Below are 16698 nucleotides of genomic sequence, written 5' to 3' on the forward strand. Positions count from 1 at the left end.
AAAATAAAATAAAAAAATTACAGTACGACAGAACCTGCCATCCATCAGAAATTTTAATATCATATTAATTTTTTGCTTCTGAAGTTAAATGTCACTTGAAGCCATATTCTGTTACTGCAACATTCTGGAAAAGAATCCTTACAGGACAGAATTATTATCCCACCATAAGCTCAATTTAATTTGGTGGGAATTAGTTATACCATGTATATATTGAGGAGGTTACAGAATTCATAATAAAAAAAAATACAGGCTATCATTAAATGAAGTATTTATTTGGCAACATCTCTGTTGACAATATATTACCTGAATAAATCCTCCTTACTTTTCAACAGTTTAAAAAAAAAGGAAGAGCCAAATAAGACTAGAATAAAATAATAGTCTTTTTTTTGGAGTCACTTTAATATTTCACCCAACACCAGGGATACAACTATAAAGGTGCGTCAGTACTGCTCGAGATGACTTTCCTAGCACTGCTTTGAGACCTGTTTTCTTCCAAAGGAATAAAGGAACAGATAGAGAAAGGATTATCTTTTAATTACATGAATTTCACTCTTGCAAAGTCTAGTTTTATAATGAATAATTCTGAGATGAATCCTTCCATCACCTCTGCAAGCCTTAAGACTTGAGCTCCGGCACAACCAACTCTGCAGCTCTGCTGCACAAATGAGACAAAAAACTGTAAGGGGTGCAAGTCATTGCATCCTTGCAGCAATACTAATGGCAACTGCACTATGACCTCAGCATGGATGGCAAAGCCAGACCACAGCATGACAGACACAATTCCTTCCTCTCCCACAGCTATTCAGCTTTCCATTTCCCTGTCATTAAAACATTAAGTGTCCTCAGCAACGTTATAGGGCACTTAATAGGTTATGCATTACCATGCACACACAGTGCAGGAGAATCTAAACTACGAATAGATGTTTTCCTTTAAAAATTTGATAACCTTCGATGAAATATCATTTTGAAAAGTATCTGTACTGAGTAATTTTCTTAAAAGATTTTCTGAATACTTTTTCTTAACATCCACATGAAACATCTAGAAATCTAAACTGTGACATTCATTGTGATTGCCCTAAAATATGATCCAATTACACACAGTCATGCACAGACCCCGCTGTTGGTACTGTCTGTTTTCTCTTTAGAGTTCTGCAGCTTGCATTAGTAGAGAATAAAATGATAACAACTGATGAAGAAGTGCTATGGTATTGGGTCAAACCCTAAAGGTTGGGTTTTCAGTGGTATTTTTAAGTGCATGAATGAGTGATACCAGTTAATTCAACAAGAAAGTTACTCTTGAGAACTACTTTTATCAGTAGTTCTTTTCTGGATCCTAGTCTCATTAGTGAACTGATTAATTTGTCAGGTAAAACTAAGGCTGCAAGTGGAATTTTTTCAAGTATTTCCTCTCTTAAAATACGCAAAAGCTGCACACCTTTAATATTTACTTAAATTTATTTATTAAAATCTATTTATTTAACGGTAGCAACTATATTTAAACACAGTGTACATAATAAGACTGACCACTATGCGGGAATCATTTTAAAAAGTTAATATATTTGAAAATAGTGTAATGCAAGTGTCCTGTAGACATGCATTTTTGTGTACAACGGTGTGCTCAACCAGTGGTCTCCAAAGGGGTTCTTGTGCCTCAGGGAGTGCTCAAGACAATCCATTAGGATGCAGTAAAGAAATACTTTTTGTACAGTTAATAGATTCAATTGAAAGTTTCAAAATAGTGTTTATTTAATCTTTATCACATCCTTTCTAATGTTCTACTTTTGGTATGTCTTATAATGTCAAAAATATATTAGTACAGTGGTACATGTACATAATTTATAAATAGACATACATCTATTGGAGGTGCGTGCTCAAAATTATTTTCACTGGGAGGGGTGTGAATAAAAATGTTTGGCAACCACTGTGTTAAACTACCTAAAACTACAGAGAGCAAATAACTTAAAAGTACAAGGTGAAACAAGTTAACACACTTTGCATCTGCAATATCTAAAATAATGTCTCTGTACGCTATTTAAATGTTTATTCAAGAAATAAACAGGAGGAATAAAACAGGAATACAAACATAAGGTAATTACATCAACTTACATCTATATTTATCTTCCAGGTGTGCTTTACAAAGGGATACAACACCAGTTTTGAAAGATAAGACACGGATCCTTCCTGTTCGACCCCTAATGGAAAAGAAACATTGGTTGATAATGCAATCCATTCATGTCATAATTTGTTTACGATAACCAAGTTCACTGCAGTACTGTAGTCTTTATAAATTAAATCTCACAGAGAACACTCAAGCTGGATGGTTATTAGTTAAGCTAGAAATGAAAAAAAATCACATTACTGTGGCTTCACAGGCACAGCTGAACTGGACTGTGCTGTTGTATCAATTCTACCAGAAACAGTCTCAACTGGAAATAATTACCCATCTCCTTTTTTTATGAAAAAAGTGAGTAAAGGGTCTTTACACTATGCTTATTTTAACAGGCTTCTCTATGAACTGCTGCTGAGTGATTCTCAGAGATGAGGTCCCTGACAGAACAACACACCAGCCCTTTTGCCAATGACAATATAGCTTTAGTTTCACCAGAAATCTGATGTAGCACTCGTTTTTAGAAAGTCTTTCTTACTGTCTGTCAGCCCTGCCCTGACTTGTCTGAAAAGGCAACAGCGAGCCAAGCATGAAAAAGCAGCCTCTGCCAGCAGTGTGCAGCGACAGAGACACTTGTAATATGCTCAGGTGAATGATAAAAGCTTGCCTAGAAATCATGGCAAGGCAGGCAGGCTGTACAGTTATGCCATTAACACCTTGGTGTGGTTTCTGCGCTCCTCCTCGCAGCACTCAAACCTCTCCTGTGCAGTGCCAAGGAGCTGGGACACTCCAATCAGCCCCTGCTGCCTGTCAGCCTCCCCCTCACGCTCACTCCTGCCTTGTAACGTGCCCACGCTACTACTTCTGCTTTTTAATATGACAGCGAGAACAACATCCTCCTCTGAGCTGCAGGCAACGCAGTGACAAACCTTCACATCTTCTCTCAGTCATCTGCTTTAACTCAATTTACTTCCAGTTGCTAGCTTCCCCTCCAGACTTTTGTTTCTGATAGCATTTCAAATATGTAACATCTATTGCAAATGAAGACTTACACAAAACAGGAAGCTAATGCCTAAACCAAACATTTTTGAAGCAGAGCCTTTTTAACAGCTTTGAAGCATCACCAGTAAGACCCCCACTGGGAATAAGATAAATCATGTAGAGGCAGGCCATGGTCATGCATAAGGCTGCACCCTAGGTAAAGATGCATGTGGTATTTTAAATCCTATGAAGGCGCTGAGGAGCCAGCAGTGCTCATTTACCCACACATCTCCCCTGCAAACCGTATAAAAAGTACAGACAGAAACCAGTGGACAGAGCCAAATTTAGAATCTGCAACTTTTTATTAAAGAATCTTGTGTTTTTCATCACGAATAAGCATTTGTAGTTTACCTATGCTTTCCATACTCTGGTCCTCTTACTCCTCTCCCTCAAATCTTTTCCAAATTAATTATCATCTGTGCCCTGAGAAACTCCTCCTGATGAATACCAGGCTCATGAAAATTATACAAGAGAAGAATATAGAATGATGATTGCTCTGCAAGGCAATTAAATTGAAACTTGTACGAATCATGAGTTGTTCAGTTCACTCTCCTCTCCTCCCAAGTCAAACCAATAATTTAGCATGCTACTGCAAATGAGCATGAGTGACTGATCAATTAAAACAAATCCGAAACGTGCAGGATTTGCAGAGCTGTACCCATAATTAGATCAGTCATTGACTGTGAATTTGATTAATATCTTTACAAACGACAGTTTTCAATTATAAGAAAAGTAAAGATTCAGTACATTTAATTAAATGTCTCCGGTAGCGCTGTGCACTTTGGTTGATCTCTGCCTATTAAGCTTACAATGAAAACTAAACACACGTAACCCCAAGGTCACCTCTCTTACCAATGTAATTCAAACTTGAATTTTGGGAAAATAGCTACAAGCTTTCCTCACACATAAAACACCTCTGTGTTTCATTGTGCTCTGCAATACGCAGTTCCCTAGCATACCTAGGGAATTGTCTAGAAGCAGATAATTATAATTTCTAATGTTGTACTTGCAGCACAGTGCACATAAAGAAAACCAGACTGGACATGACAAATCTAAACTGGACAGTTCAGCTTAGGACCAGCCTGTGGAATGACCTTTAGCTCCCTCTCTGCCTCTAATGTGACTGATACAGATTAATATCCATTAATATCCAGCATATCTCTTTTGTTTTCACTAACTGGGAGTCTTTTTCTGTATGTTATTTATGGTTGATGGTAACTAAGAACTCTGCTCTGTGAAAGCCAAAGCAGACTAAAGAAATAAAACCTGGCTCTTGAATGAATACAGCACCATTCCCTAGTACTGGTATGCTACAAGAAATATAATGTGATCTGGGTAGTCCACTTCACAGGATACTGCAGCTGCTGCAAAGGATGTCACAAACAACCGACTTATTGGAGGCGATCCTGCAGAAAGACAGGATCTGTACAAATCTCTACTTTTCTTTGCAGGTAATCACTGAAGCTTCACTGCTGTAATAAAGGGTGGATGGAAGAACAATGTTATGGCCCTTCAGTATGGTTCAAAGTGTCAATGGAAATACAGTAGTTGTCCCATGACCTTCCAATTCTATAGGCAAATGTTTATTCTGCCACCGTAATGAGCACGTCTGGTTGAGAGTGGCTGATAAAAATAAATACACAAATAAAATACTTCCACTGACTTTTTTAAAACAAAATTCAACAAATACAAATCTAATGGCTTATTCTTAAATGAGCTTACAAACATATGTTGGAATTTGCCTAGGCATTATGAGCAGCATCATTAACCCACTTAAAAGGAATACTCATAAATTTTCTTCAGGTATATTTAGTCTGTTGTATTTATACTTATGCTACACTTTTTAAAATTAAATTTTGAATTAAGTACTTCTCAAATCTTCTTACAGCTAAGGGTTGTAAGCACATTAGACAAGATAATGGACCTCTTCCATCTTTGAAAAAGAATGACAGATTGAAAGCTACAGAAAACTGACATATTTGAAAACGTTTAACATCCAGAGGTACAGACAGGCAAGAGTTTATATGGTGTTCATTCTGTTGCTTCTTGATAATTCTCTTGAACTTCTTTATCAAAATAAATTAAAAGACCAATTAAAGCCATGACTTACTGTGGACAGACACACAGTCACAGAATTGGTCTGAATGCAAAAATCTGCTTAAAAAGTTCTGTTTTCCAGCTCTCTCATTGCTTAGCTTAATAAATCTAGGATTGTAAGCCTAACCAAGGGCTGTACAGATTCAGCTAAATGCAGCCATTAAACCATTAGGTTTATTAAACTTTCACTTCAACTCCTCTTTTTTTCAGCTCCAAGCCACCCATGCTGTAATGAGGCAGACAGCTCGTTACACCTTCCCCCTCCCCTTCTGCTACTGGGAAAGCTCCTGGAGCTTTCCCATGTCCTGAGCCCCCCATACATACGTGTCGTAGACATTCAGAAGCCAGTTGAGGCACATGTCCACGCAAAGGGGAACGTTGACCAGGTTATTGTGCTCTTGCTCCAGTCGATCATAAATGGTAGTCAGGCAGTTAATGATCTGCAGAATATCCATTGGCTGGTCGTTTTGTTTGAGGTTGTGCTGGTCCAAGGCATCACATGCAGCAGACAGACTCAGGAGATCCACTGTTGGAATAAAAAAATACACCACCATAGAGACTGAAGAGAAACGTAAAATGTCTTCTCAAAGTCACGTGCAAGACTGGTTTCAGGACTCCTACAGATGCACTGTTATTCAACTGTGGCCTTAGAAACCAGTGTGTATCTATCTGTTCCATTCTTAGCTGTAAAGTACTTATTATGCTCTTTGGTCCTATGGAAATATTACACATAAATTACTATGCAAGTAAAAATTACGTATTTCACACTTTATGTTCCTACAGATACGCTAATATTTGATTACTGCATTCACCAGATGTGCTGTCACCACAGCACAGGTCATCAGCTTTCCTGAGATGTGTTGCCCCATTTCCTAGAGAAGTCAAGCAATCTTAACCAAACCAAACTCCACAAGGAATATGCAAACAAATCAGAACTGAACTGTGATTAACCTCTCTGTTACTTTTTCGCTAGTGAGGACAGGGAAGAGAAGGTTCTGGAAACACTAAATGGCCTATTTCAACATTTATTAATTAAATGTAGCAATTTTTATCTCTGAAGAGCATGTATATTTATAAAGACCTCTATGGCATTATAGAATAAGACATGTTTAAACTTATCAGTCAACATGCAACAGAGCTTTTTGTCACAGACACTTAAAATTTGATTTTGTTCTAATTTAAGTCAGTTGCATTTTGAAATTTGAATGTCCAGGGCAAAACTGAACTTCCCTTTCTCAGCTCAGCCTCTGCAAACTAGTATCACCAAGCAGCATCACACTTAGGGGGACATGAAATTATGGGATGTTGGTTTATGAAGTAAGGCAGGAATAAGAACAAAAGGAATCAGAAAAATGAGATGCTTGATGACGACCTTCCGGCTGCCACAGGAAAACCCTTTGTATCTCCTTGCAGTGAATTTCCAGGGTGTGAGCAATGGGGATGTTAAAGTGCAGATGCTGTTAATCCTGCTCATGCCAGGAGCAGTCACAAAGTGCAGCACAATGCAGTATGGCCCAAGGGAGTAGCATCTGGTCCAAAATGAACTGCCCAAAATCATCCAGGAAATTCTTCACAAAACTGGAAAATGAACTGACTCAACTGCAAGACCAGTTTTTCTCTCACTGGAATAAAAAATGTGCTTTCTTGAGTTCTGGTAAGCAACATCTCTTCATAACGTCAAAAAACCTCCATGATGTGCAGAGGCTAAATGCAGAACACCATACAAGAATTTTTTTAGAACTTGATCCTGTTTAAGGGCCCATTTGGCAAATTCGCACTTGAGTATCCTATTTCATCCAGGATGAAACTTCCCCTTTGATGTCCTAGTGGGAGATGAGAAATACTTTAATGGCCCACAGGGTGGCTTCACAATGCTGCTTGGACAGTACGCTGGGATTTAAATAATTGCTAGAAGAATTCCAAGAGGATACATTTCATTGGAAATCAATAGCGACTTCTGCTACTAAATCCCTTATGCACTTCTGAAAATTTAATCCTCTGGGCCTAACATACCTAGTTCTAGAGTGATTAAGGAAACCTTGGAACGCTCTCCCTATTGTTACACGAAGAAATTTAACTTTGACTCTATGATTTTGTGCAGGGTTTTACTGGAGTTTTAGTTTTTTTCACATTAGCATACAGACATTTATTAAAATAAAATATTTTGGAATATTATATTTAACCTACTAGCATAAAAAATATAGCTATTTTAATGTCAGTTATATACTGCAAAAGCATTGGACCCATTCCTGAGCGTCTCAGAAAGATGCTTTTCTTCTAAGAATTCATTAGTCAAACTGAAAATAGAGCACAGCCCTCCCAACACCTATAACTCCGAGCTTTAAGCTGAACTCTCAGTTCCTTTGAGACTACGAATCAACGGTAATTAAATGAACCCCTCAGGCATCTGAGTGGCAGCATAATTATATATGCAGCTACTGCTAAACATGGGTCATTCCACGTTGTGAAAGCTCTTCCCGTTAATAAGCAGCATATTCTGAAAAGCCTTTCAGCCAACTCTTCATCAACCTCCTGTCCTATCCCCAAGTCTGTAACACATGATCATCTCCTGACAACCAAAAACCGCTTGCTAACGTGTTCTGCTTTAGGGAACCTCTTTTTGTGGGTAAAAGTAAGGCTCTGGCCTTCATCACATTAAGATCCTCCTTCATCTTTCCCACCATGACTTAAGAAATGTGTGCGTGGGGTCCTCTCCCAGAACATGGAACTGTGTATTTCTTTCCCAAAAGCAGATATGGAGGCCCCCACGAATGACCAACTTTCACAAGACAAGCTCCACAGTCAGATATGTATTGAAGAGCTGAGTATTTGGCACCATGCAGTGATTTGAAAAGCTTTAATTAAAATAAACCACACCATTTTATGCTTTGCATTTCTTTTGGATTCTCTGCCACTCTTTTACACTTTTCTATTTAAAATTCCAAAACTGACTCCAAAATCTGTGTGAGCAGTGGCTTCTAGATTATTTTGAAGCCTAAGTCATTTATATAAATATTTCTTTGGCCTCTAAGGCAATAGAGAAAATGTTTTTAACTAGACACTGCCAGATTGCAGGAAAAGTATAAAAGACAACATGGAATAAGTAACCAGTTGAAGGACAAAAGTGACAATTAACAGGCAGGAGAAAGTACACTCTAGAGGTCACAAACTGAACTTAGGAAAAACTCAACATATGGCTGGTAATAAAAAGTATAAACGGTCCTCCCAGAATGCAAGATCATCTCCTCTGTAACCTGCTGCTGTTGGCTGACACATTAAAAAAATGTATTTAATCTAGTCTGCGTAAAATTAAAGGAAAAAAGACTCCTAAGAGAAGTTCTTGAATATTTTCTTTTGCCACATTTCCAAGAAAAGTTTGTGAATACATCTCATTTTATTGACATCACAATGTTCTGATGTGGTTTGCACTTGAAGATCAGATCTTTAAAAGTAGCAAAACAAGAAAGTCATCATGCTTTGATGTGATTATCAAAGGAAACTGTACATTTAAAAAAACGTGGTGCAGTAGTTACACGTGGCATGCTCACAATAATTTTGAAGGCTGAAATGCTAGAGCCACACACTAGATAACACAATACATAAGCACTTATTTGTTAAGGATTGCTATTTTCCATGTCTTTCTTTAGGTTTAATATCCTTGTGTCTTAATATTCATTGGGCTGATTCATGAACCGAAAAGAACTGAGTTTAAGTACAGCTCCCTTTTAAAGCGTTTCTATTCTTGCCACTGAGAAATAGGCTGTACCTTTACTTCTGCAGGCCTTCTATTACACACAGATTTTTAGAGTACCCTCAGTAGAGAAAATTGCTGTTTTCTATGAAGTTTGCAGAAAAGAAGATATATAGAGATATATATATAGAGATATCTATCTATCTATCTATCTATCTATATCTATATATCTAAAAACTCCTGCAATTTAAAAAAAAAAAAATGAAAAGGAAGAGCTGAATGCAGCACCTACTGCAAGTGGGACTTTGGCTTTGCGTAGGAGCCCTGAAACCCAGCATTGTGCTCTAATTCTACTATTGCCAAAATGCGGAAAAAGAATTTTGTAACGAGTTGAGGTTTTTAAAAAAATCTAATTAAACTGAGTTCACGAGCGACACTGAAATGATAGAATACACAAATACAACGATGGTGTCTCCAGGCAAAAATATTTGTAAGAACAAAGCCTGCTAACCAAATTCCTTAAATACTTCTCCTTAGATACAAGTACGAAGAATGTGCTAGAGTAATCAGTGTAAGCGCCACTGCATGTCTCTGAGAGTATCAATTCTCTGGAAATTTACCTAAATGTAACCTCAAGAGATGAAATTACTTCAGCTTGCTCAGCTGGACAGGGGAGGGAAAATACACTGAAAAGCTCATGGGTCAAGATAAGGACAGGGAGATATCACTCATGAGTTACTGTCACAGGCAAAACAGACCCGACTTGGGAGAATCAACTGAATTTATTACCAGTCAAATCAGAGGAGGATAACTAGTAATAAATCTTAAAACACATCCCCCAGCCCCTCCCTTCTTCTCAGGGTCATCTTCACTCCCAAATTCTCTACCTCCTCCCCTGCAGCAGCAGCAGGGGAATGGGGGCTGTAGTCAGTTCATCACATGTTGTTTCTGCTGCTGCTTCCTCCGCAGTGGGAGGATTCCTCACATCTTCCCCTGCTTCACTGTGCAGTCTCCCACGGGAGACAGTCCTCTACAAACTGCTCCAATGCAAGTTCTTCCCACTGGCTACAGTTCTTCACAAACTGCTCCAGAGTGGGTCCCTCCCACAGGATGCTGTCCTTCAGGAACAGACAGTGCTGCCAGCAAACCTGCTCCAGCGTGGGCACCTCTCCAAGAGTTCACAATTCCTGCCATGAGCCTGCTCTGGTGTGGGCTTCACATGGGTCACATCCTCCTTCAGGCACCCACCTGCTCTGGCATGGGGTCCTCCACAGGCTGCAGGTGGATATTTGCTCCACTGTGGAGCTCTGTGGGCAGCAGGGGCACAGCTTCCTCACCATGGTCTTCTCCATATGCTGCAGAGGAATCTCAGCTCTGGCACCCAGAGCATCTCCTCCCCCTCCTTCTGCACTGACCCTGGTATCAGCAGTGTTGTTTCTCTCACATATTTTCCCCTCCTCTTTCCCAGCTGCTGTTGTGCAGCAGATTTTCTCCCGCACCCTTCTCAACTGCATTATCCCACAGGCAGTACCACTGCCACTGATGGGCTTGGCCTTGGCCAGCAGCAGGTCTGTCTCGGAGCTGGCTGGCATTGGCTCTGTCAGACATGGGGTAAACGTCTAGCAGCTTCTTAGAGAAACCACCCCTGGAGACACCCGCTACCAAAACCTGGCCATGCAAACCCGACACAAAAGTCCAAGATGAGTCCAGAATTATTTAATGGTAGGAATCAGTTACTGAAAAACACCTGAAGGACCACTGAGTCATCAGTCACAGCCAGCAAAGGTTTGTGAGGGGAAAGTCCTGCTTAATATATTTAATTTCCTTTTATAACATAGTAACCCAGCTAGCTGACCAAGGGAAGCCAGTTCACGTGATTGTTTTGGATTTCGGTAAAGCTTTCAATACTGTCTCTCACAGGATCTTTCTGGACAAAATGTCCAGCCCACAGCTGGATAAACACATCATGTGATGGGTGAGCAGCTGACTCACAGATGGGGCACAAAGGGTTACAGTGAATGGGGTGACATCAGACTGGTGACCTGTCACTAGGGGGGCTCCACAGGGCTCCATCCTCAGCTGTGTGCTTCTCAACATCTTCTTAAAGGACTTAACACAGGACTGCAAGTGATCCTGAGCAAATTTGCAGGTGATAAGAGACTGGGAGCTATTGACTCCCTTGAAGGCAGGGAGATGTCAACAAATTAGAGGCCTGGGCAGTCACCAACCATGTGAAATTCAACAAGGGAAAGTGCTGGATTCTGCACCTGGGATAGTGCAGCCCTGGATGTATGGACAGACTGGGGAATGAGAGGCTGGAAAGCAGTGCCAGGGAAAGGAACTTGTGGGTCCTGGTTGATGGAAAGTTGAACATGAGTCAGCAGTGCCCTGGCAGCCAGGATGGACACCCCCATCCTGGGGCATCAGGCACAGCATCGCCAGCTGGGCAAGGGAGGGATTGTCCTGCTCTGCTCTGCACTGGGGTGGCCTCTCCTTGAGTGCTGGGGCAGTTTTGGGCACCACAATATAAAAAAGACATTAAGTTGTTAAAGAACATCCAAAGGAGGGCAGTAAGGATGGTGAAGGGCCTTGAGGAGAAGCTGTGTGAGGAGAGACTGAGAGCACTTGGTCTGTTCACCCTGGAGGAGACTGAGGGGTGACCTCACTGCAGTTACAACTTCCCCGTGAAGGGAAGAGGAGGGGCAGGCACTGATCTCTTCCTGAGGTGTCCTGCCCAGGACCAGGAGTTGGACTTGAATGATACTTTTGAGTTCCTTCCAACTCAAAATATTCTATGATTCTAATACAGATAAAATGAGATGCAAGGTTTTGCACTTTCAGTCATAAAAACCTGTTACAAGTTACACTTATGCACTGCCAGCTAGTTAATTCCAAGAAGTCTGCTTCCTTCAGTGCTGCATTGATTATGAATACTTTTCACCGCAAATCACTCCAGTTTCTTTATATCACATTTCCACAGTGAGTGTGGCAAAAGTGCTGTACCATGGAGAGATGTTTATATTTCTAATCATCATAATTCCTTCTCTGTCACTGCACTCATGTTGAAATCTTTCATTATGTTACAAGACTTTTCACTTATTATTTTTCCCTTTTTTTTCCTATTTTTAATACATTCAGAAATTAAGTCTGCACACTTTACCGGAATTCACCCATGCTTATAAGCCTAAAAGTAAACACGCTCAAAAATACCGAGGTTTGACACAGCTCCAGAAAGCATGTGAGCACAAATCCAACTTGAGATAAATCAACAGTTGAGACATTTGCAACTGTGTCAGAAATTTAACCCTGTAATTAAATGCCAAATAGTGAATGTTAAAATATTTTAATAATCCTCCCAACTGGACTGCCTAATAAACTACTTGCTTTTGTAACTAGCTGGCCTATCAAGAAAACTCTGAGCGAATTATTTAGCTATCAAGCTACAATAAGCTGAAAAGGAAATGTAATTCCAGTGAAAAGTAGAATAACATACAGCAGTTGGGAGAATTAAAATGTTCGAACATGCACACCATTAATGTACAGCTGATGAGAGACTTCTCAACACAACTGAAAACTGGGGAAAAAATGAAGCTAAATGTTTATTGTGATGATCTCATTTAAAAGGCAATAACCCCTCAGGGTTCAAGATTCAACAAACCATTAGCAACTCCAGCTCTAAAGTGATTATTTCACCCAAGCTCTCATTGCTCCTACCACACCACAGCTGTGTTCCTTTTGGCTGTAAAGCTGCGGCTGACACAGGACATGGCACAGTGACATGGCACAGGATAGGGCACAGTGAAAATACCTGGCTAAAGAGTGTAAAGATAAGAAACATGTACGGTATATGTACAGTTTTATTATTGAACTGCTGCTCTGCTTTACAAGGGACAGATCTGCACACCACCCAGCACTGTGGTTTTGTAATGATCACGCAAACATGTGGCAGCAGAAGGCTCTTCAGGTGAGAGGTTTTCATGTACCAGGCTGAGCTGGGGTATGTGTGGGAGTGTTTTTCTGCTTCTGAAAGCTGTGAATAAACTTGTGTGTTGGTCACGGAGCCTTCCCGGCAGCGGGCGAGGCACAGGCAGGTACTTACGGCAGAGAGCTTTCTGCAGCCTGCGGAGTTTCATGGCAGTCCTGTACGCCGAGAATCTGACGTTGTTCAAATCAGCTGCAGGGAGGCAATATTAGAACAAAAGATCAGCTTTACACATTAGAAATAACCAGACTCACAAAGACATTGTTATGTTGAACTACAAGATTATACCTGTTGGTTAAAAGAGCAGAGGGGGAAAAAAATTTGTTGGAAATTTCACTGAGCTAAAACTGTCAAATCTTGACAATCAACCATCCAAAAAAACCCCACTAAGTCCTAAAGTGTTACTTCCTTTTGTTCAAAGGCACTGAACTAAAGAGCACTTGAAAGGACAACACCAGTGACTGCAGCAGTGTGTCTGAAAATACTGCTTTTCACACTGAAGGTACTGTGAGAGAGGTAAGACCCTGAAACTCTTCCTTGCTCGCCTTATGCACCAGCCAGGCTGTATGCAGGCAGCCCTGAGGGAAGAGCTCTGCCCAGGAAAAAACAGGTGACTCTCAGCTACTGCTAAAACAAAAAACTTATTTAAAAAATCCAATTAAACTTCTGTGCTTTCCATCTAAGCAGGCCCCAGCCATGCCCAGAGATGTAGAGCCTTTCTGGAGAGAAACCAGCTCACCCAGCCAGGTGAGTTCCCAGGTCCCCACCTGCACAATGGCAGGGAGCCAGTGGCTCTGGCAATGTGATGGGGTATGGCACCCCGTTGGAAACACATTGTCTGGCTCAACTTTTGCTAGAGCTGTCCTCATATGTTTAACAAAATAAGGACATCAGCACAAGTCCCCACTGAATAGTTTAACCGTGGCTTGCAAAAATGCCTGGGACACTGTGGGGACAAAGACACACCAGACCAGAGCACAGAAGCTGGCTCCCAAGGGGCACTGCCAGCAGCTGCACTGGGAACTGAGGAGTGTGGCAGGGGACACACCCATATGCTACAGGGCAGCCACCCCACCAATGAAAAAACAGATGCATGCTCTTGGCCCTGTCACCTACACAGCTAATTCCTGGGCACAGACACTCCTGTGCAGCCTAAGGATCATTCCCAAGAGATTGCTTGGCATATTGCAACTTAAAGGTTCTCCAGAACAGAAATACACTGCTTGTGCCAGCCAGTTTCAGCACCTGACAACACTGCGGAATGCATTTAATTTACTGATGAAACTCATGGAGTCTAAGGAATTACTGATGGGAAAGTGTTTAGAAAATGTAAACTACGATCTAAATATAAAAACATTAGGGGAAAAAATGTAGTGGCTCAAAATAAAGGTCTCTTTAGCTCAATAAGCTTCCTCCAAGCCTGACAGACTGTTAGAGAAAGAATATGATGAAAAACAGGGAAAGACAAAACATTTCCTTGCTGGCATATGAGCTAAGGTGCTGTAAAGCTGTTTGAAATGTGGTAACTTGGGTGTAACTATCCCAACATCATTTATAATGCTGTACAGGTATAGGTAGCAGAGGGAATATAGTCTCAATTACATTAATTTTAATTAAGCTGTTCTGAATGAATAATATGAGGTATGATAATTCAGTAGTTTTGTATACCTTAACCAAAGCTGTGGAATGTTTCTGAAACATGTCTTAGAGCAAGAAAGAAAGTTTCAGATTTGTATATAATTTCTTTTTCTTTGCATAAGATGCAACTGCCCATTTTCAATGGGCACTTCTGTGTATTGCTCCTGCCAGCTCTGTCTCTCACAATCATCCCGACAGGTCCTTTATTATGTGGTGTAGAATACAGTGAGAAGTTTAAATAAAGCGACTTAATTTGTCTTAAATGGAAATTAATAAAGCCGTCTCTCACAAACACACCATGAATTCAATTACATTTTGTACCCTTGTTGCAAATCTGTATTTGAATTCTGTAATAGAATATTATGGCTAGCATTTCACAAAATGAAGAAGCCTTTCTTGAATTCTTCCTGAGTGTTCTGAAAAAAGCTTATCTATTTATTATTTACATTTTCAGAAATGTGAGTAAATATATATGCATATTTCAGGCCTCAATCAAGGCAGAAAATACAATCTGTGAAGACATTTAATCCTGGAAGTGCTACAGTTTACATCTATTTTCCAGTACATGTAATACATACTGAATTTATCATCAACCTTAACGACATTGCTGCCAAGAAGCACCTGCTCTAAATGATGAAGCAGCAATGTCAGGTGCTCATTTTGGAGCCCTCATCTCAGGTTTTGGGAAGGTAGTAGCACTGCTGCTCATTTGGCTCTGCAAGCCAAGGCTAAGCCATTGCACACCTCCACTGCCACCTTCACCGCTGCCACCAGGAGTAGCCCGCACCCAGTAACTGTCCCTGTGCCAACTGCTCACTTCTGTCTTCCTTATGCCACCACCTTCATGCTCCTGATGGGAAGCTGTCCTACCAGATGGTGACGGTCACTTAAAGTCACTGGATCTTAAAGATTTCACTTTTCTCCTCCCTATGCCTATGAAATTGCCAGTGGTGTCTTTCCTCCCCTGGGGCTACTGCTGGAACAAACGTATTGATCTGTGTAGCAACGAAAAGGGGCCCAGCTGCCTCCTAACTGGGTTCAAAACATTTCCCTTGCTGGATGAGACCCCGTTTAAATGAACCACAGAACACAAGACTGCCAGGGAATGAGTCTCAGCCCCTGGGCTTGGGAGCACCAGACATAAAGACACCTCTCACAGTGAGTGGAGGGACCTTGAGTGAGGAGCACAGAAGCACTGCCTGGTCACAAGCCAGCTGCTCCTGCTGGGAACAGGCAGAGGAGGGAGGAAGGAGGCTCAAGCAGCAGCAACTTTCCAAAAGCCTATGGAAACACCAGTAGTTCCTACCTCTCTGTGTTGTGAAATTGTTTTTGGTTTTTTTCCTTCCTGTGTCCTAAGGGATAAAAAGTTGTTGCTTTCTCCACCCCCACACAGCCCACTAAAAGAGTCAGGACCTATTAAGCCTTGATTCCAAAGCTTTTATCATTTTGGAGCAGGTTGAGGAGCTCAGTGCACACCAGTTTTCGTTCAGCCCTTTCCTCCCACTCCTAGAAAGGATGCACCACCTCATCCTTCAAACGGGGTGGTCAGGGGCCCTTGCTGTATTGTGAAACTTTTGCGAGTTGTTAACAATACTCCCTCTTCTTGCTCAGAAGGCAACTTTCAAGCTTTGAACAAAAAAACATAAATGCCCGAGAGCACAGTCTGTTTATGGTCTGAAACAACGATGCAGTGGAAGAGGTCACCTGGCCCCTGGAAAGGAACAGACAGAAGAAAGGATCACGAGGGAGTACTTGGTGACATATTTACGTCCCAGAGCAAAGAGAAATCATGATTTTTTCCATCACTCAGCCATGAATGACCTCTCTGTTCAAGTGAATGTATATCCTTCTCTATATAATAACATGATAACTGTGAACAAGAACTAGTGCTTTTATTACAAATGCAGCTTCAATGAAGGGTACTTCAGACTGCTGATAGGAGTAACTCAAATCAGAAATACTGTGGCAAGATTAATAAGATAATTAAATTCTAACATTTTCTGCATAATTCTGCATGTTGAGAGAAATCTCAAAACATAAGGGCTATGTTCTATTTCTACAGTATTCTAGAAACACCTGCAATTACACACAGCAGATCCTTTTGCTAGTGGATAATCAGGCAAAAAACCCACTCATTTGAGA

The 16698-nt window shown here is 40.8% G+C and overlaps 1 protein-coding gene across 17 annotated transcripts in view; it reads right to left on the reverse strand.

The window, feature by feature from the left end:
- DMD (dystrophin) overlaps positions 1-16698 on the reverse strand; it is a 1179964-nt gene that overhangs the window by 54744 nt on the left and 1108522 nt on the right. For all 17 annotated transcript variants that reach the window (XM_032100882.1, XM_032100890.1, XM_032100895.1 and 14 more), the window contains 3 exons: positions 13036-13110; positions 5570-5771; positions 2107-2192 (listed from right to left, as the gene is read on the reverse strand). In XM_032100882.1, the coding sequence (XP_031956773.1) occupies positions 2107-2192; positions 5570-5771; positions 13036-13110 (363 nt within the window). The remainder of the gene's footprint in view (positions 1-2106; positions 2193-5569; positions 5772-13035; positions 13111-16698) is intronic.

Source organism: Corvus moneduloides, chromosome 2, assembly GCF_009650955.1.
Source record: "Corvus moneduloides isolate bCorMon1 chromosome 2, bCorMon1.pri, whole genome shotgun sequence".
In the NCBI taxonomy this organism is placed as follows: Eukaryota; Metazoa; Chordata; class Aves; order Passeriformes; family Corvidae; genus Corvus; species Corvus moneduloides.